Source organism: Pungitius pungitius, chromosome 9 (assembly GCF_949316345.1).
Source record: "Pungitius pungitius chromosome 9, fPunPun2.1, whole genome shotgun sequence".
NCBI lineage: Eukaryota > Metazoa > Chordata > Actinopteri > Perciformes > Gasterosteidae > Pungitius > Pungitius pungitius.
In genome coordinates, this window is record NC_084908.1 from 16,593,002 (window position 1) to 16,615,162 (window position 22,161).

The following is a 22,161-nucleotide window of genomic DNA, read 5'->3' on the forward strand; positions in this document are numbered from 1 at the left end:
TGGAGCCTTAATCTGATGAACGCAGTGGGTTTTAGAACACGCAGTGTTCTCCTATGCGACACATTTATTGTAGTTTTTTTTTTTAATTAATGGATTCTAAATTGTTAAAAAGCACATTCCAATGAATGTCGATGCTATTAAAATAAATATATTTAAATAGTGAACTACACATGTCTAAAAACAAATCCGATCATGCGTTAAACTGAACACAAACAACCACCTGTGGATCAGCAGATTACTATGGCCAACACGATGCAGGAGTATCGATATTAGTCCACATTTTACCATAATTATTTTTCCACTGTGTTTATTAACCGGAACCCTTTTTTGCGTGTCTTTTTCTAATCTGCACATTTTTTTTTCAGAGACTAATAATGACTAATGGGACGACCTGATCCATGTGTTGTTATGATTTAACCACGGATTTGTTCATTTATTTCATATTCCAACATAACATTAAAAATGTTATGTTAAATTTACATCAGCAAATAGTAATGAAAAAAACATTTTATTCAAAATAAAACATCCCAATTCCATTTCAAATGGTCACATTGTAACTTCAGACGGACTGACATTCAACTCGTCATTGTGACAACATCACCACGAATAACACACGTGTCACCAGCGTAAAGGAAACACGAACACGGCCTCGATCGTTGGAAAAGCCGCACACGTGACCAACGGAGCTCCGCGTCTCTTACCTTTGGATCGATGGCCTTGAAGCCCGGCTCGTCCTCGTCCACCTCGAAGTAGAGCTCGGAGGCGGTGACGGACAGGGTGCCTCTCACCACCGCGGCCGGAGCCACCAGCTGGGCGCCGGTGCTCAGGTTCACCGGGCCTGTGGGGAGTGGGGGGGGACAGACGCATGGCGGTCAGGGGGGGCCGTCAGAAACACGGCGTGGGCCTGCGACCCCGCACGTGGCTGGTTGATGGGGGAGGTGGAGATAAACACGCCGAAGAGAACGATCGGCCGTGTCCGATTTGGATGTTTAATCATTCTTGCAGACGCGACGTTTACGTTACACCTTACAATACTTTACTGCTTAGTTGCATTATATTCAAATTGCTGCGGACAAACGTCGTCCAAGATAAACTAATAAAACTATGTGCGGAAACACAGCCATCCAAACGAAATATCCCAGGCCTACATCTTAAACTCGCCGAAATAAACGCGCAACGGGGTCCAAGTCGGCGACATAATTGTCAGAAGATCGACTGTCAGTCAGGACGCATCGATTTCGGGCGGCTGAATGAGGGCTCTGTTTAATCTCTCATCCATCTTAATTTATGGCCCTATGACAATGAGCGCCCGGCTCAGGGGAGACGCGGCTCTGAGCCACGGCCGCCTCTGCACATACGAGCCATTGTATCTGCAGATGTTGCGCTGCGGAGAAACGACGCTCGGAGCCCGGCTTGATTTCCCTGAGCACCCGGTGCAGGCGGATGGGATAAACGCACGCGTATGAATATAGAAATATGCGTCCCTCCTCCGCTCGTGAATCCCGTGAGTACCGACATGTTATCAGTGGGTTTATGTAACATTTTTTATTTTATTTTATTTTGTTTGTTTGGTTCCATTAAATTGCACCTGAAGCGGGCAGCTGCTTCGGGGGAGAAGCTCAAGCTCTTCCCCGGCTCCATTCTCACAGAACACATCACTTTATTAGACAGGATTCAGCATTTAATCCTATTGTCCTCCAGTCGCGTTATTTTAATAGCACCCTGAACCCCATTAATGCAGCTTAGTCTGGCGAGCGCTGTCACTGCACGTCACACGACAACAAAAAAGGGAAAGAAAATGCGGATTACACTGCGATCCGATTAGCGGACTAAATTATATTTAATTAGGAATCTTTAAATATGAGCCGGATCAAAAGCAACAAGGGACTGGCAACATACAGTCTAATTTAAGGTGGGCGTCTTCTCATCCGGCCATATAGGGCTCATGAGGGGAGGTTTTATTTAGGCTTTGCTGCAGATGATGTCCCATTCCAGTTAAAAGCAGTGTCCTGGGTTTGACTAGTCTACTGCTGGATACAAGATGGCAGACAGAAGGCTGAACGTACTGTGTTTTCACAGCAATGGTGCAATAGAGGTGTAATGTTGGGTAAGGCTTTCAAGTTTTTTCTTTCTTTTTTTCCTTTTTCGGATTCTCAACTAAACAAGATGCTGTGCAATTAAAGCAAAACTCCCCATGGGGGGGGTTGTGGTGCACGGGACAAATTGCATGTATAGGTCACTATTATCAACAGTGGAACGGCACACGAAGGGTTCTGAGCTCCATGAAAATGACATCGGGAGCATGTGTCTTTATTTCGTGTGGGCCGCGGGACGAAGCGGCGTAGCGGGGGGGGGGTGGGAGGGGGGTGAAGAGAGCGGGACGTTTCTTTACCTGTTAAGTTCTCGAGGTCCTTGTCCTCCAAGGACGACATAGTGTCATCGTCTCCGTCGAGCAACGCCTCGCTCTCGGAGTTTTGATTTCCCAGAGCCTGGCCCCGGATGGACTGCTTGCCTTTGAGAACATCCTCCTCGGGAGCTGGGGGGGGGGGGGGGTGTGGAGGGAGAAAGGGGGGCTTCAATACAAATTACAAATCCAATGCAGTGTCAACAGCACAAAACAAACGTTTCCCCAATAAGCGCGGTTTACTTTGTAAAAGGGCACAGTTTGATGGATTTCAAAAGTTTTAATGGTCGAATGTCTGCGTGAGCAGATTTTTTTAAAAACTGAAACACCCCCGATTCAGGCAGCTTTTCTCAATTCGAAGCATACATAACAAAATAAACCATGACAGCGGAAAATGTATATTTACATGTACTAATAAAAAGTGGTTGTGCTCCAATATGAGCCGTCAGTGTAATTTCTAGCATCTTCAAACTACAGCATCTAGTGGTGCTGTGGTAAATAAAGAGAAGGATGTCCATTCAAAATCGGTTATAGCGTAACACCCTCACATCAAAATACAAATTTGAAGCTAATCTGCGTTTTCAGAGTTGTATCTCTTCATAAAACAATTGCTCTGCGACCAGTGAGTTAATTGATTTATGAATGTAGTGAAACCTATTTGTTGCCTTTTTTCAAAGACAGAAAAGGCTCAGCGTTCTTATTGGTAAAGCAGGTCTACCCTTCCCTCAGCGCCGCTGTTTAACCTACATTCAGCAGTGAGGAGGCACGCCCGACCTTTCAGACAGAGCTATACGTGCAGACTAACGGGAAAAAACAACCAGCAACGCGGGCCGGGCCTGAAAAAAGGCCCAAACACACCCCCCCCCCTCCAAATGAATCAAAGCAAAAACACAGTCTCGGGAACAAGTCCGGGGGTTCACGCACGGCCCCGTTTTGATCTCAACTCGACGCGACTTGAGGTTTCCGAACGGATTGTTTTAAGAAAAACGTTAATCTGCAAACATTTACAGAGCCCCGCATTCCCCAGTGGCGCACGGTGAGGATCCACAGACACGAGTCCACGGCACGAAGACGAGCTGGCAGGTCCCGCCTCTCTCTAAACATCGCTGTCGCTGCACGCTTCTGTGCGTGAGTTCTAAATCCAGCATTCATGTGGAAGCAACACGGTTTGTTTTTGTTAACACACTTTTGTGGACTTGTCGTCTTCATCACCTTAGAAAAATGGACGGCCATGTCATGTGGCTACAGAGTTTGAAACTGGTAGAAGAGCCGGGGATTAAAAAAAAAAAAAAAAAAAATCTCTTGTGGAAAATGTGCAGCTCGCTGATATTTAGAATGGTCTTCCTGTAATTAAGCCTCCCTGGAGGATTCTTTAGTTAGCAGCACCAAAATTACTACCAGCTCCCCTAATACGTACCACATGCCAGTGTACTCACACCGAGCAAGTGGACAGGGGACTTATCGCGGGATTAAAATACAGAGAATGGAGCTCAACTTTTATGCATTTCACCGGCAGCACGCCGACCCGGAGGACTGACGAGCACACAGCCAAACACTCCACACACACACACACACACACACACACACACACACACACACACACACACACACACACACACACACACACACACACACACACACACACACACACACACACACACACACACACACACACACACACACACACACACACAGATGCAAGAGACATGCTGCTGCTGCTGCTGCTGCTTCTGCTATTACCCTCCAGCACAAGATGTTAATAGTTCCTCAGGATGATGATACACACTAGTGCAACAAAAACACTATAACCAGTCAGCCTGTGGAGCAAGGAACGCCAGTTTGACCAGAGTCATGTCACACATGAAAGAAACGTGCAGATAAGTGACAAGCTACGCGCTAACTTCTTTCCCTCTGCGCCTAAAATGGGTGGTGTTTATTTTTTTTCTTCTTTTAATTTGACAACTCTGAGGTTGTGGTTGGGTTGTAAGTGTGTGTGTGTGTGTGTGTGCGCATATTAAGGGAGTGATGATGGTAAACTTTGGAGTACCAGCTTTTAACAGCTGGATGGAAAATCATAATATACAAGTGTATAGTTTTGAATAAATAGTGCTTTAAATAATGATAGAAATTTCATTTGAATCAAATGAGAATTTTAAAAGATCAACCATAAAGAATTCATGCAAATAGCAGACGTGCCACATTGACAAAAAAAAGTCGAGGCACTTCAACTCCATCACTCATCGCACAGCGAGCAGAAACACGCAGGAATCCAAACAGGTTCCACTTTTCCGGGACCCCATTTCCCCCGACTGAGGGGTTCAACTACCTGCTTATACAACTCAAGGCATGCATGGTCACAGCAATTAAATTGTCAAAATTAACAAATTTGTTTTTAACGGGAGCGTAGCCAGGAGTGTGGTCATGAGGCGAGTATTGATTACCAGAACAGAGACATTAGTCTTCGGGTATTTACTCTGCCACCTCTGGTGCGCGGGTCCCGGGGCCAGACCCAAATCAATCCCCAGAAAGGATGCTTCTTTCCAGGCGTGAATGCATAACGGCCTGCTCCGGCCTCACTGGCCAGCCACACGCGCTCTCCTGTGGAAATCCTCTTGGCGCTGCATGAATGACAACAGTTGTCTCGGCACTTAACTTACAGAAATGCACGTTGCTACGACAATATTCCCCCTCTTTTTTTTTCTTTTTTTTTTTTTAAAAGGGAAGAAAAAAAAAAACAACCCACTTTGTTGCAATAGATCACTCAGTGAAAAATGCCAAGTATTTTCCATCGCATCTAATTTTGTGATCACGCGTGAGATTTGAAAAGTGCAGCCACAAGTAGCAAGAAAATTAGGGTAAATTCAGGCTTGATCTTATACTAAATATTTTCTTTTGGGGGGGGGGGAACTCTGCCTTTGCCCCTCTGCATCTGATGAATATAATTACAGCCAGATATGACCTTTGTGCTCTGTTTGAAAACTCAGCCCTGCGTTCTCATCTTGAGCTGCACTTCCTTAACAAATGTCGGGTCGACTAAAACAAGACGAAAGGTTACATCAGAAAATGGATGCCGGCGGGCGTCCATGTCAAAGAGTTATTTTAATGATATATTCCTGTACTTCTGCCCGGGCAGTACGCTCTCCCGAGGTACCGTACCCTTTGCCACAACCGGCTCCTGGCTATTTTTACACAGACTTTGGCTTCGTAAAAAATCCAAACGTTGTTTTGATGAATATGTCTTTTCTCGACCACCCGAGTGAAGAACACACCCCGGCACGCAATCTGAAATAAGAACGAGAATGCAACGGACCAGGCCGAGTACCCCAATGACTCAACGCTTCTAATCGGCTAAAAGAAGTCAACGAGAGAGAGCGACGGGGACGAACCAGCTGAAGGGAGAACAGGGTCGAGAAGCAGGATGGAGACAAAAAGTCAACACCGGAGGCTCGCGGCACTCAGCTGGCCCTCGGCCTCCTGCTGCAGCCGCTTAGATCGCATTCGTATTGACTCCTGTGACACCTGCCACGCGTCTCTGGGAACGGCGTCGCGTTTAAAAAGGGGGACTTTTTGCAGGTGACACATTTTGGTCCATAAACGGCCATTTACCGCTGAGAGTAATTGATCGCGATGAAACAAATAAAAAATGTTTTTTTTAAAACCCGGTGTGTGCTGGATTTCTTTGGAGAAAAGAGGGAGCACGTGCACTCCAGAGGAGGGATGTGAGTCCTGATGTCAATGCTGGGACACGTGTCATTTACATCATGTGGTTACAAGGGACTGCTGGGAATGTTGCTCTTACACAATTTTTTTTTTTTTTTTTTAAAAGGTACCGGTCTTTACAGGGAGGAGCACAGAAACAATAAAAAAAATCAATGGGATTCATTTAAATTCTAGAGGGAAAAGTTAAGAATGCTGTTGGCTCAAGGGAGAATGCTGTACTTGATGCATTGACAATGTTTTGCTTCATATCCCCTTAAACTTTCTTTGCGTTTACTATAGTAATATTAAAACTGGAGGATCAATAAAATGTATTACGCTAATTTCATCATAGCTATACACCTTTAATTTTGACTATTCTATTCTTTTTTTACCTGCCATCAAACTATTCTGTAAAAAGACGCATTAAAAGGCATAAATCCCCATTCGATCCCTCAGTCAAACGTAAAAATGAAGGAGCATGAAAGCTACTTACCACTGATATAAGCCACTGTTATGCAGCGAAGAAAAAAGCATAGACAAAAATGGACATTACATTTAAGTCACTTCACTCAAATCTTAATTCTCATGCTACAAAAACAGTGTGAAATTACCTTTGTGAAATCTAAACGGTGGGATCTATTTCACCATCTTGTTTTACACTAAATCTTTTATTGCAAAGGGAAGACTCATTTTTATCACCCTTTTACCCGATGCTAACGCCAGCAGGAGGCGGTCGGGTGGACGGGGGGGGACTGACCGTGCTCGGCCGCGGCTTTGAGCGTGGCCTCCGAGTGAGTGGATCCGAAGGGGTTCCTGATGAAGCGCCGCCGCCGCCTTAAATCGTCCTCCCAGTAGTCCAGGCGCCAGAACTCCCTCGGCCGGCTGCAACGAGACAGAGGCAGCAGCACATGTGTTAGCAATTACCAGCCAGCATGGTGTAGCAGCCCGGCATTAGCGCTCGCTCCGTACATAAAGACAGCATTGTGTTTTGCCGTTTCTTTCTTTATTTATTTCTTTATTCATTTTCAAGCTCCAGAATAAGCCTGCGACCCAAATCAATGCAGCGAGTGGACAATGACGGTATCTTCGATCTCAAGAGAATTGGGTGCTTCCCTTTTTCATTTATTTTCCCTCCTCCTGTGGAGGGGAACCGAGCACCGAGTGCATCCCCCCCTGTGGAAGGAGCCCACGGCAGCGGCATCACTCCCCACACGCTCCTTTGGGCACATGCCTCCATTCTAGGCTCATTTCTAGCTCAGCGGGACACCTCTGGTCAGGTCTCCTGGCAAGCAGGATAAGGAGAAGGCCATTACAGACACGGAGGACGGAGAGGGGGGGGGGGGGGGGCATTACCAATATCAATCAATGTCTACAGCACCCATTTTTCTTTCCCGGTTTGCATCTACCTTTACCAGGCCCGGTCCGTGAATCAGCCTGATCTCAGGGGAAAGAAAGTGTTAACGCTCTGAAATGAAAGATCGCTTCTATTTTTGAAGGCGGTTTAATTAAAACACAGTCTGAAGTTTTCGTTGAACGAGGCTCAGAGGCACCGTGAGGTGTAATACATTTTTGTCATTACATGAGCAACGTGTTCTTTTTTTAAATTAACAAACCTTTTTGGAGCGAAAAAAAACAAGATGTTTATGTGGCATAAAGTGGCACAAAAAAACACTCTTTTAACCTGTAAAAACAGCTCATGCGTTAATGATTAACAACTCAGTTGGGAGGGAAGAACAACATGCACTTGGGTCTTCTGTGAGACTAAATCATGACCAAATAGCCGTTTTACTGGTACTGAACGTTTTCAGGAGAGAAACACTTTTAGGAAATAAGAAAATCCTGGTCCGGGTTTGTCCTGGACTTAACATTGGTGGCATTTGTTCATCGCAGATATTCCTAAAATCCATTACAACGATTTTCCTCTGTTTCATAAAATAGTGTAAATCTTTTATTCTGCTGGGCTGCGTGAAAAATGAAACCACCACCAGGAGGATCTCATGAATCACAGTAAATTACTGATATGCACCAAAAAACCATGTCAGTGCAAAATGGTTTTAAATTCCCCAGCGTAACCCTTTGTACAATATTAAAAGTAGGAGAAAAAAAAGGCACAAAATTAACCAAGATGTAATTGATTTAAAATGTTTAAGTAATAAAAGGCAAACCATGACCCGGTTTTTCATAACTAGCTGCAGTGCATCATGTGAAGGTGTAAAAGACAGTTTATGGTTCCAGGAGCATAAACTATGACGGGAGAACCCTCTCCATACTTTATGTGATCTACTCTTGAACGCAGCTCTGGCCGGGGGGGCTCCTCACAAATCTTCAGCCCAACACCAATGATCACACAGGGGCCTCTAAAAGGGAAAGGAGCTTTACGCAAGAAAGTAAATACAATTTCCAAGCGGGTCCTTTAAAACCTGGCTAATGAAAACCATTGATTATTTGACTTATCTGGACAGAAATAATATATATCCGTCTCAAGGATGACGAGCTGAGGGTTGCTGCTGCTCTCATCTCGAGTCTGGATGTAAACTCTGTGCAAAGAAAGACCCTCGAGGCGATGATGTGGGGATGCTTTTGGGAAATATTCCAAAGAGCATAAAATGGGAATGCAGATTCTATATATTCAGAGCAGAGTGTGTGTGTGTGTGTGTGTGTGCGTGCGTGCGTGCATACAAGTTGGAAAGACGCGAGGGATGCAGCTCTGCGCGACACCAGATTTCTCACCGGTGACAAAGACGCCGCTCCGTGTTTGCGTGTGATAGCCTCCCGAACGCCAGCGGCCACTTCATCATCCTGCCGCCGCCCGTATTCATCTACGAAAATAATTATCGCGGTTGTGCACGGCTCCGAAATCAGAACACACTCGCCTCTCATGGGGGGGGGGGGGGGGGGGGGTTGTCTGTCTGATTCACACAATACACATTAATCCATCAGGAGGGGATGGCTTGAGTAATTAGTCAAAGCGCCGGGTGGGTGGAGGGACCACCTCTGCCAGTCATATTCACGATGAACGGGCGACAATGGGAGCCCTAATGATGGGTGCGCTGGGAGAGGAGGACACGCGAAGATGAAAGATACCTCGTCATCAATCGCCAACCTGGAGCGCTCGCCGTAACAAGAGCGCGGAGACGAGCGGGGCGCCACGCGACCCCACAACCCCCAACCCCACCCACCCCACCCCACCCTCCACACCGAGCCGGTTTCCACAAACATGATAAATTATTCAGGGCTCATCCATCCTCCTCGGGCATCCTTGGCAGAATTTACTGCAGCACCCTTCTTCAAAATAACAATTAAAATAACAAAAAGGGCCGGCGCGGTGCTGCGGCTCGTGCCCGACACTTTTGTAATTAGTAATTAGTTTGGTCATAAAAAGGCCGGCTTGTTAAGCCTGAAGTGAGTGTTGTAGGATGATTAAAGGGGAGGGGGGGGGGGGATCTAACAAAGAGTGTTTTTGAAAATCTGATATGAAACACTGCGAGTTTGTGTGTACTACAGAGCGCTTGTTGAGTCGTTTAACATGGACCACGTTGGCTACTGATGAAACAGAGGACCGAGGAGTTTTATGTGAAGCTGTAAATAGTGGGGGGGTTTTAAACATCTTTTGGATGCTCTTCAGGGCTCCGAAATTGTAAATTTGCCAAAGTTTACCAATGCAGTTGACGAATGGGGAAGTTCAAGTTTGTTCTTTTTTTTATATCCCAAATCAGGTAAGAAAACAGTTACACCTCGCTGCAAGGAGATGCTTCACTGGTGGGCTTTTTTGAGATTATAACTGGGCTACTACACATAATGTCTATTTACAATCAAAACGGAGCAGGCAACCAAACGCATGGGGGCTGTTCACCCACTTAAGTAGCAAGCAGCACTTTCACTTACAACAGTGGATAGATTCCAGTAGGGTTGGTCCTATAATACCAATAGTCAGAATGCTAATGCATTGCAAATAAATACCTTTCTTTGTTCTAGATTAATCTTATCATCTTATCAAACAGCTCAAACATTAATGCATCCTCTCTGCAGGTCCTGAAAGTTTCACAGCGCTGCTATTAATATGGAACAATTGTTCATTAGCTGGCGAGGACACATGACTGCGATCCATCACGATTCTGTCAGACGGGGTTGCTTAAGAGACAGATGCATGTTTATTTTTGGAAGTAGACACACTGAACAAAAGAAACCAGGCATCCTTCTTGGCTGTTTTGCATTGTTTCATTTGAATTTGGCTTTTTGAAAAAGGTACGGGTGAATACGGAGAGGTAGAGACGATATTACTTTTTCGTGCAGGTCCCCCCTTCGAAGCATTTGCAGTTATGTAAATAACAAAATGACCTTTATGCCGGCAAGCAGCGCGAGCGGCGTGCACGTGCTTCCATACATCACCACAAGCGACTGCACTTGGGCACAAACAGTCATTCATAACCTTTGCCGCTAAATTAATTTGGGTACAGTCAATGAGACCCGCATATGCAGAGGACATTCCTCTCCTTCCTTACTTCATATTGATGCCAGTTCCCATCGGCGGCCTTCAAATTGCTCAAACACCGCCGCTGCACCCAAGATCATTTTGCTTTTGATTTGCATAAACCATGTGTTTAGAAGAAACGGCAGAGCGGCGATAGATTGAGGATTTGTCATGTTGAGGACTGGTTTGCCGGAGCTCCGGCTCTTTGTCAAACGCTGGCAGCGATCACATAGATGGAATCTCCGGACTGAAATTAAAATGAAAACGGGACCGAACACCTTTCCCGCTGAAATTGTTCGGCATGATTAAGTCTTGCCCGAGTGATTTTTCTACACGTGCCTCAACGCAGCGCCTTCCCACCCCGATGAGGTTCAGAGGAGCGCTTCAACACACACGCGTGTGTGTGTGTGTGTATGTTAATTCGCCTCAGCTAATGTTGTTTACGACACTTACCAGAGGTAATGTCAGGGTCACACACATTCCCATCTCATCCCCTCCAATGACACTGCATGGGTGATTCTGCTCGTCCTCATTATTAATCCCTGGGAGTTAATCATCTAACCAGTCTTTTTTTTTTTTTTTAAACATGAAATTTTAATAACAATAACGTGATCGGCCACGACAACAGATCTGTGATGAAGTGTTGTGCATGCGCTTGATTTAGAGAGAGGTGAAAACAAAGTGTGCCCACGTTTACATTCATTTCACCCTCGTTCCCTCCCATCTCGCTGAAACACACACACACACACACACACACACACACACACTCACACACTCACACACTCCTTGCTGCAACAGCAGAGGCACCCAACACTCCTCCCAATTAACTCCAATTTATCCAAGAGCTTTCAAAATAGCGATCTGGGGAACAGGAGAGAAAGAGAGCGACTGATATGGCGTCTCCGCAACGACTCCGGCTCGCGAGGATCAAAGCGCTCCCACGGGCGGAAGGCTTCAGACTCCCCAGAATGCAGCGCAGCCAAACAATGAAATAATGCAAATCGAGCCCTAATTACCAGCAGCTTAGTGCGCGGCTTCCAATTAGCAGCAATTACACTCAGTGTAAAATCTCCAACAAAAAGCCAGACAATTACACACTCATTATATCAGATTTCTTGGGAGGTAAAAGAGAAAGCATTGTGTTTAGTAGGTTAGTAAATATTGAACCAAAAGATGAGAATGTTTAATATGCAGTAAAGAAACAAAGCTTTTTCCACTCGAATGAAAAAAAACGTTGCAGATGATTTCAAAGTGAAATGTTAAAATAGCTTCCAGCTTGGTGTTAATGATCCAGGCATCACTACATAATAAATAGTGTACACAGACTCTCTGTGCTACACCGCTCAAGTGGTTCCATCTGTATTTTTGATAAAGGGTCACATTTTTCCTGTGATTTTGACATGCATTTAAGGCCATTTATCACCAGTACTGCGAGGTAATGAGGGCATCCACTGGACCACAGTTGCATAATTCTGCCATTACTGGCCCATTGTAATAATCTTCTGACCTCTAGCTTTCAGGCCTGAACTTGAATGCTGTGACAAATCTGCACACATACCCGACGTTTTCCAACACACGGCAAAAGAAAAACGAAGTGGAGGAGCTCAAGGTCAGCCGAGATTGGGAGGAGGAGGAGGAGGACTTTTTTTTTAGGACGGGGAGGGGCTTAAATCTAACGACACACATTAGCCAATGTTTAACCTTCATCACCTCAAACGTCAAACAGTTGGGGATTTCATTATTAAATCACACTTGTTTTGAGATATACCATTTTAAACTGGTTTCATAAGCAACACATTCCAGCTTAGATTAAACTACAAAGAGAACGGTCAAGTTGTGCTTTATTAAACCATCCCCATCGAACTCCACACCAGTCTGTAGTGAGTCGTGCTTCGGGACTGCAAGGCTCGGCAATCTCGTCTAGCGAGGATGTCTGCTATTCATGAGCACCTCCTCCCTCTCCATCATACGGCTGTGCCCATTATACAGCACTTACATCGCAGTCTGGAGGGGTGTGCGTGTGTGTGTGTGTGTGTGTGTGTGTGTGTGTGTGTGTGTGTCAAGTGCTGCAATTCCTTTGCAAGGTGATTGAGACGATCATATAAACAGAGGTCTGACTAACTATAATGGCCATGTAGTTATCTCTTCATTTGAGAAAATGATTGAAAAGAGAAAAAACATCAGCGCAGAAGTCTTCGTCTTGAATTTTTAATAATACCTTTCTTTCAGTGATTTATTATGTTGTTAGTTATTGGGGGGGGGGTCATGACATTGTACCTTCCATCTTCCATTCCTCCACCGAGTGTTCATTTACATTACATGTCATTTACAAACCGTACACAACATGGTTCTAGCACCCATCAGCAAGGTTATTTCCTAAACATCACAGCTCTTACGCATTGAACTGCCCTGGTCTGGTCTGACCCTCTACGGGCCGATCTTGAACCCAGACAGGGGGGGTGGGGACACATCTACAGCTGAAGATCTATGAGGAAAAGACGATCCTGCGTCTTCTCCGCTCTCTTCTGCACATGTTGGTATTTTATGTGGCCCTTTTTTTCCGCTGTAGTTGGCAAAGTAAGAACTGGCTTTGAAAGATAAAAGGCCCTTTTTTGGCAAATGGTGAAAGTAGAAAAATAGATGACCTTCTGGTACCGGGCATAATTACAGCAGCTGGAAGAATACCAATCTATCAGGAGGAGGGAGGGGGGGAGACATGCTGCAAAGGGGTTAGTCAAAGGAGATAGCCTTTGACTAACTACTGGCCCTGGACAATCGATACTCTGCAGATATTGCATTCAGGGAGAAAGGCGAGAGGAAGGAAAAAAAATTAAAAAAGCCCTAAAAACTTCCCAAATGGCTTTTCATTCAGATATTGATCAGCACCCTTTATCATGACCTTGCTCCAGCGAGGCCGTATTCTTCTTTAGGGGTATATGAAACCCATAAATCTGAGAGTTGCTACAGTCACAGTGGGCCTGTGAGCAGCGAGGCAGCGAGCTGGGATGCTGTAATTGGCCTTTCAGGGGACGGCGGCCCTCTTTCATGCTTGGTAACAAGGATTTCTGCTCCCTTTCTGAGCTGCTGGACGGACGCCGTTAAAACGAAGAAGCCTAAAAGATGTACAGAGGTCATTATGAATTGGTCAAACTGGTCAAACCAAAAAAAAAAAAAAAAAGCAAGCTGTCACCAAGTCATAATGAGACTGGGTACCTTTAAACCAGATGGAGAGGACATGCTGCATGCTTAAATAATTCCTACAATTAGCGCCCCCCCCCCTGTACTTGTATAGTTTACACCCATGTTCCGTTTACAATACAAACGCATCACAATACCATCACGTCACGAGGGACCTTTGACCACCAAATTTAAAAAAGATGTCATGCTCAATATTTGTGCTGGAGGTTTTGAAGAAATTATTCTGGAGATAACGTGAACGGAAAAAGCCCCCGAGCTTCCATCCAACCACTCGGCTTTTCCTCTTATCAGCTTTAAATTTTGCCGTGACCTGCAACACTTAACCGTGCCGAGCATGTGGACATCATCGACCGTTAATGTGTTCCACCGTGACACGTTGTTACTGTTCCCTGCAGCCCCCAGCCACTGTACTGTATACACAGAGGAGGTAAATGTTATCATTAGGGCTATATTCTATTCCATATCCACGAGGCCGACTGCACGGTAGGGCCTTCGTGGCACGTTATTTTATGTAACTGATGGAACGTAGGTCTGTCAAACTGGAACGGTCCAGAGAGACTCGGGGAACGTCCTTTTTGTCCCCCCCCCCCCCCCCTTTTTTTTTTTTCAGCGTCCCAGACACGTCGCTGTGCGTGATTAACGAGGCGTAAGTGGTTTCGCGTCGAGCCCGTTTAAGGGCTTTAGAGTCGGAGATCCCGGTGCTCGATACAGAAGAGGCCCGCGGAAAAAGATGAGCGCGGCCGCGGCGGCGTGTGTTTACGCTGCGTGTTTACGACTGTGACCGACCGAGGCGGGCGGTTGTGGGAACACAACCCGAGCCAGCGGCTAATCGGTTCCGAAGTGGTCGCGGGGGGGGGGCGGACTAAAAAGGAAAGGAGACGGGAGCCGAGGGCCGCTGCAGCTGCTCAGTGCGTCGGGGTCGTGTTTGTGTTTAGATGGGAAGAATGTACAACAAACCCCGAAAGCTATTATTGATTATAAATGATCCGGACAAACTCGAGGACTGTTTCTATGTGAATAAGGGCTCATTTCTTCCAACTGATGTTCTTTAACATTTTGGTGAAATATTTAACAGTGAGGATGTGTTCGAAGCAGAAGGATTAGCTACAGAAAGTAGAATAAACGGTGATCCGTGCGTGGAAGTGATCCAATTAGAAGATCTGCTGTGTGAATCTGCAAAAGATCCAGAAACAGTGTTTATTCGGTTTGCGAATACAACAAAAGGTTCTTTCGTGTCTGTGTCTCCATCATAACTTTTGATGCTTCAGTAACAAACATTTCTCTCCCCCCCTCCCCCCTCCTCCCTCCGTCTTCCTGCCCCTCACGTGTCACGCATTTCCGAGAGTCGGTGCACTCTAAACAGTCATGTCCTAGTTTCCTCCACTGACGTGCCGGAGTGCCATTTCCTTTCTCAGCTGCGCGGCCCGTGATGCACGGGGGTGTCCAGCACGCGAGGCAGCGCCGACGCTGAGCAGGCCCCCGCTTTAACGCGTGCATTACATTCAGTATTATTTATCATAATTGTGATTTAAGTGTGGAACGAAAGCACACAAGTGGAGATGAATCGCGCTGCCGCGGGTTTCTCGTGCGATCATTTATTTGAAAAAAAGAAAAAGGCGCAGTGGGGGGAGGGGGGGGGGGGGGAACATGAATGTCTCGACTGCAGTGAGCACAACGGCCGCATGTTCACAGCATAATGAATTAATTCCTCGGGAGGGGGACAGAGTCCACACGACAGGAAGAAGTGGGGCTGCAACTATATGGTTTATTTACTGCTTAGTTAATAAAAGGACATAAAACTTTTGAATCAGTTAAACTAAAATTGTAATAGTTATTTGAGACTTCCCGTGTTTGTCATTTAAAGTACCGTTTTTTTAAGTTGGAGGAGGCTTTGGCACATGTTTTTCACAGCAACAAATGACGTTGCCATGGAGATGTCACCGTCAACCAAGCTAGACCCAATACAACAGTGCTGACCAAATGGAACAGCTGCAATAACTGACTAGGATTATTTATTTGGGAATAATTTATTTTATTTCAATCTGAGACTAAATCTTTAGGGGCCCTTAACAAAAAGGTATGAATTTGTTTTATTGAATCAGACTAGATCCCTACTGTCATTGCACTGAGCCAATGGAATGCAGTTAAGCATCTAACCAGAAAACACAAAATAATAATAAAAAAACTATAACTTGTACACCGAATACACTGTAAGGGGTACTAATATTGTTAAGATTATAATGTAAGGATTTTGCTTTGATTGCTGATACGGAATATATTCATATATAGTGTATTGTTTGAACAACATTTTATTTATTTATTTTATTTTCTGACAAATCTGCTTAAATCATGGATCAAATGAACACAAAAAAACTGTGCAAATATTAACGTTCAGAATTGGGAAAACAACAATGAATTAAGCGCAATTAAAAAATATATATAATGTGTTTATGTCACATTGTTCTTCTTTCGTTCGTAAAAAGAAATAACCTCGGCCCGCTGTGAGTCCGGATGAGAAGCAAAAGCCCTTTCCAACAGTCAACGTTCTGCTCGGGCTTCTTTCCCTCAATAGCGCGCTGGTGAAATGACACAGCACAAGATAAAATAGTAATGCTAATATCAATAGTTTGTCCATTACAGGTCAGCTAACTGTCCAGCAGAACTGTTACAAAGCTGTTCTTTTTCGATCCCACAAGGCCGATCAATACGGGGGCATACTGTTTCAATTTTGCCGGCATTGATTTTCTCTGTAACACTCCAACCCTAAAGCATTCGTCTTTCTGAAGGAAGGAAGATTTGATTTACTGAAGAAAAATTGGAGTGCACATCAAAGATTTTTTTTTTTTTTTTTGCAGGCGGGAGGGTGACACTCCAAAAGATGGATGTCCCTTGGCTGGGGAGCCTCTAGCCTAAGGGCGTCCATTAGAGCAGTGGTACTGCAGAAAATGAGCTGCTTATACGAGGGAGGAGGAGCGCACGAGGGGAGGAGAGGGGGAGGGGGGGGGGCGTCGGGGCTGGAGGTGAGTGGGGCTCGCGGTAGGTGAGGATCGTTGGAATGAACCGCCGACACAAAGGCTGCCGAAGCAGACTTAAAAAGGGGGGAGGAAGACGAAATAGGAAAACGGCGAGCTGCCCCAAGGGGAGCATAGCGACGCCTCTTCACTCTGAATAACGTTTCCATTCGCCTCAAACCGAGCGGCTGCGTCAGGGCGATTGTCACCAGAGGCTTCCGGGTTCAAAAACCTGTACGTCACCACTTTTCTTTTTTTCAGCCGCAGCCTCCTTTCCCTTCCCAGAGTGAATTTCCATGGTACATTAGTCAGCCTATTACAATGCAATAAAGAGAAGGGTATGAGAGGAGAGTAGTGCGACTCCCCCCAGAGGCCGCGAGTCGGCGTTCTCCATCATCTGCCCTCGTCTCCCCCCCCCCTCTCCGTCCGTCGACTTTGTCCAGGTGTCGTATGCATGAAAGATGATTCCTGACCCAAATAAACACCGCAGCGGTCTGGATGCTCAGTGGAACCGAGCTCAAACGAAAGGGGAGAGAAAAAAAATAAAAGGAGAAGCTGCGATGAGTGATGAGGAGAGAAAAAAAACGACATCTGCCAGTTGATTCATTTGTGGCCATCTTGCTAGGTGTTCATTTGCTTTTTTTTTTCTAGTTCCCCCTCGCCCCCAAAGAGAAAGCAGGCTGGCATGTGGAACACCTGAGTCTCAAGGCACCGGGACAGAGACGTATGGATGAACAGGTAGTCAGTCGCCTGTCTGCCCGCCCGCCGATCCGTCGACGTCTTGACACTAGGTGACAGACAAGGGCACAAAAGCGATTGTCTGGCGGAGGAAATTCTCCCTGGATGGCCGGTGATACAACAAGAAAGAGCAAATGATGGGGAGGGGGGAGAGAGGGAGGGAGAGAAGGAGAAAATATATCATATGTTGTGAGCCAGAGAGAGAGAACCGCAGACAAAGCAGCGATGGAAAAGGGAAAATCACCTAACACCTCTTTTCCTCCAGAGGCCCGAGGCCGCTGTAAGCTGGATATTAAGACACAAATTGCATTCAGGCGGGTCACGCCGTGTCAGAAGATATTAGACGCCCGCCGTGAGGAAACAACAATTCCCATCAGCCCGTGAGAAAATAATATTTTCATTTTCAGACTCTTTATTGAATGGAAACTTTGGGGAATACGCTTTTATGGCACGCGAGCAGGCAGGCAACAAAAGGTCGTAATCACCGCCGCGTATTGTCTTTGTGTTCCTGGATTTCAATTTCACAGCTGGAGGAAGCATTGTGTGCACCCCCCGCCCCCCACCCCCCCCCCCCCATCTGTATTCACAGGCGGCGACGTTGCTGCATCACACGTTGGTGCTGTCGTATTTGGGGAATTAGGGAACAAACATCTCTTATTTTAGATTGCCTGAAGGCACGCAGGTGTGCGAGTGTATTTTTTCTTCTTCTTCTTCTCCTTTTACTTGTTCTTTTTTTTTTTCGTTGCCGTTTTTTCAGCACCAGATGTTTCTCCAATGCCCGCATACCACGGGCTCTGGTGCGTAGCTGCACCACCTGACCTTCACAGTAATTGACCAAAAGTATTGATGTAACGGCACAGGACTGATTGTGATTTATTAAAAGAACGCTGCACTCCAGGGCCCGGTGCCAATGGCTCCCTGCGCCCATCGGCAGCCATTAGGAAAACCATCAATACCGCAACGGCATAAAGGGCGCGTAAGGGAGGGGGGGGGGGGTAGGGGGGGGGGGGAGACTTTTTCTGGCCAGGGCTCGTGGAACACAATCTCCATAGTAAATAGTGTGAGTCCACGTGAAGAGACGGAAGCAAAAGCAAAAAAAAAGGAGGTCGTAAAGAAATGGTAGCAAAGAAAGAAAAAAAAAAACAAAGACAAATGCTCCTCCGCACCCTTTGAGAGGAAAAACAAAACAAAAGGCAGCCAGAGATCCAACAGCAAACTAACCCTCCAACCAAACGAGTCTCCGGAGAGTTGCTTCGGCCTAACAAGCGCGAGCCGGCGGGCCGTCTCTCCATTACCCGCTACCTGCACAAACAGCCACCATTAGGGAATAGCTGCTTTTGGATTCCCGCCGCCCATTCGGCGAAACAAACACAGAGAGGATCGGGTTCCCTCTGGTCTTAATGGGAGCCGAGCTGTTTAAATGGCTTTCATGTCTCTCTCCAGTCAATGCGTCATTCAGCCCACAGCTGGCGTTTTCACCTTTGCAAATCTAATTGTATCAAAGCCAGGAGCATTGGGGGGCGGGACGAGAAAGATTATGATGAGATTAAAAAACATTAGAGGTTTTGAATCATTTCAAGGCGGAGGGAAAAAAAAAAAAAAACTAAACAGGTGCCTCCTCTTGATTAAAGCTTTTTCTCTGGAAGGCGAACTTGCGGCCTCTAAAATCTCCTGGCATGTGGGAAACGCAACATAATTGTGATAAAATAGGTAATTAAACCATTTGTCATTGTTCACGTTGACAAAAAACATGAATAACCACCAACAGCCATTTAAATGAAACCTAAATTCCACAATATTTCAGTAAAAAAAATTTAAATCTTGGCGATGACTCCCAGAATGCTTCTGCTTTCTCACCTTTTGGAGGAGCTGCCCCAGGCGCCGTGTTTGTCGGTCAGGATGTTGACTATCTTCTGGATGAGCTGTGTGGCGGTCATGTGATCGCGGTACTTGGCCGCCCGGATCAAGTGGTCGCACATTTTCTCCTCGTCCCGCTTCTCCGCCGCGTACTGAGCACAGGCCGACTGGGTGCCAAAGAGAAAAAGCATTGAATGTTTAATACATTAATACATATTAGTATTACACGAGTATCTGGCGGGAACGTTATGTGGCGAAAACCCAGGTTTCTACAGGAAGGTAGAAGACGGACGCGTATGGAAGCTGGAACCTAATGAAAAGCACGGGGTCATTTCTGTCCCCGTGTCATGTTGATTAATAACAGTGGACACGTAGTCACTGGTGCCCCGCGGCACACCGAATCACGCGATACCCACAACGCACAACGGGGGGGGGGGGGGGGGGGGGGAGGACATTTTTCTCTGTCGGAATTTGTTATCAGAACGAGCCTTTGAACCTCGGCGGCGACGAGGAAAAAGTAAAACACCTCCTGAAAATAATAAGAAACAGCGTTTTGATTTCCATCTGCTTCGAACTCTCGAAGGGCCGATAGCGGTTTAAAGTATTGTTTCAAAGTTGAATTCGTATTGAAGGTGAGCACAAGAACATGGGGGGAAAAAAGCAAAACATCACGTCATTGTATTCCCAGCTAGCCACACCCACCATCAGGCTTATATTCCCCTCTGAGTGTTGTCAGACTAAACTAAAGCTTTGGGATCAAGAACAAAACCTCATTTGATTATTAATGCACCTTCAGGTTTATACGAATTTCCTGGATTAACCTTTGACTATCCCATCGGCATCGGCCCGGATGCATTACTGAACAACGGCAACCTGCTTGCCCAAAGTTACCAGTAAAGCGCTTCGTAATGGGTCCTCCTCTTCAATTTGAACGACAACATTTCATACCAGACAGAAAATCTATAGGTATAAATCAAATTAGAGGGGCCTTCCTTCAGGCCACCGGGCCTTAATTATCAATCTGTGTCTCTTTGTGTGGCATTAATGTGGGCCTTGACCTTCCAGCACGATGGCCTGGAAAATGGCAAAATAAAGGCAGAACGGAATAAGAAATTTCAGTAAAAGGTTTCAAATTTTCAACCAGAGAATACTTGGCTTTGCCTTCCTGTTCTACGTGTGTGTGTGTGTGTGTGTGTGTGTGTGTGTGTGTGTGTGTGTTGCATGTCCATTAATCTTGATCAGTGCTACTGAAGGCAAGAAGGAATTGGGACAAGGGAAAAAGCTGGACCAAAGGAGGGGAATAAGAGGACCGGGTTTAAAATGCTGCGAACCTGAAGCCAAGCCTTTGAATATTGTTAAACGTTAAAACAAATTGTAGAAAAAGAGAAACAATTTGCAAGTATAAAAAGGATACATTTCTCCAAACTAAATGATATTGTGGATTTCCGTTTATAGGCCCATAAAGTGCACTTCCATCGGTCCGAGACATGTAAAGTCTGCAGCACTGATCAACAGCTCTGCGTCCAGACTCATGACCATAAACAAACACTTCATCACCTGTGGGTCGAGCCTGCCCAAACACCCGAGCCCTGCATGCCGTAATGGGATTTTTCTCACAACCGAAGCCAGAGTCGACCACAGCAGAAAAGGCCCAAATTCACAGACTCGCCTCTGAAACAACAACCCGAAAGGGCCGTTAAAAGCCAGCGTTGGAGAGGAAAAGACGAGTCACTGTTAATGCCCGGGGGTCGTGCCGTGGATGTGAGGTCAGCGAGCACGCAGGCGTATTACGGGGGGGGGGGGACTTATTATGTTATTACGAGGGTTGACGCCAACAACCAAATCTCCCAGTTGGCACCGTCCTACAAAGCACACAAAGGACGCCCATAAACTAGAAAGCAGCTTTAGGGGGGTGGGGGGGGGGGTAATTTCAAACAAACTGCTCTCTCTCTTTCTTTCTTCTCGGGGAATATTGAAGCAACATATGAAGTAAATTAAAAGAATCTGTTCCTATACGTTTTTTTTTTTGACTGAAGCGGTCAGTGTGCATATTTTGACAAGGAAATCACCATCAAAAGACCCGCTGGGAGACAAGCGCTCCCATTTACCGAGTTAAGGGAGTGCAGCTGAGCACCAGGGGGATGGCTGACTCTGGAGCCTCTGTTGACTTCCTACCCAGGCGGCCACCGGGGCACCGGGGCCACGACTCGCCGCCACCGAGAGCGTTATGACTTGCGACACCGTAATCACGGGCGGCGGCTTCCATTACAAGGGGGAGAAGACAGCTCTGTGGGGACGAAAATGATAATGGCTGGCAATAATCGAGTCAATTACACTGAGCCGTGTCTCGCGCAATTCATCAACGCTCCCGGATAAATAACCGCGGATCTGCGTCGAAGAGGAAATTGGGCCGCTGGGGGGGAAAAGAACAGCGACCCCTCTGGATCGAATCAAAACAGAGACGGCGACGGCTCTGAAAACGTGCGAGTGTTTATCACGTTGCCCCCCCCCGACCTCTCTTTTGAGCCAAAGGAGAGAAGAAAAAAAAGAGAAAGCATTCGGTGTGTTACTTTAAAAGTTGTCATTGCCAATCTCTCAAGCTCCGGGCCCTGATTCTACAAATGACGAGCGCGGAGGAGACGCGTGGTACTACCTAAACGCTGTGGTAGTTGTTGTCAGATGACGCCTCGGCTCCTCTCCCTCCTCTCCCTTCCTGGGTTGAGAGGGTTAACTAGGATAATGAGGCCGGAGAACGGAGGCTCATTACGAGATACCAGCGCTAG

General features: G+C 46.1%; 1 protein-coding gene across 6 annotated transcripts in view; it reads right to left on the reverse strand.

Annotated features, from left to right (window-relative positions):
* Nucleotides 1–22,161, reverse strand: part of lrba (LPS-responsive vesicle trafficking, beach and anchor containing) — a 152,715-nt gene that overhangs the window by 59,348 nt on the left and 71,206 nt on the right. For 4 of the 6 annotated variants that reach the window (XM_037471218.2, XM_037471217.2, XM_037471216.2 and 1 more), the window contains exons 36-40: nt 19,379–19,545; nt 6,861–6,985; nt 6,597–6,611; nt 2,393–2,536; nt 702–838 (exon numbers count right to left, since the gene is read on the reverse strand). In XM_037471218.2, coding sequence (XP_037327115.2) covers nt 702–838; nt 2,393–2,536; nt 6,597–6,611; nt 6,861–6,985; nt 19,379–19,545 — 588 coding nt within the window. The remainder of the gene's footprint in view (nt 1–701; nt 839–2,392; nt 2,537–6,596; nt 6,612–6,860; nt 6,986–19,378; nt 19,546–22,161) is intronic. The other 2 variants (XM_037471221.2, XM_037471220.2) reach the window with 1 other exon arrangement.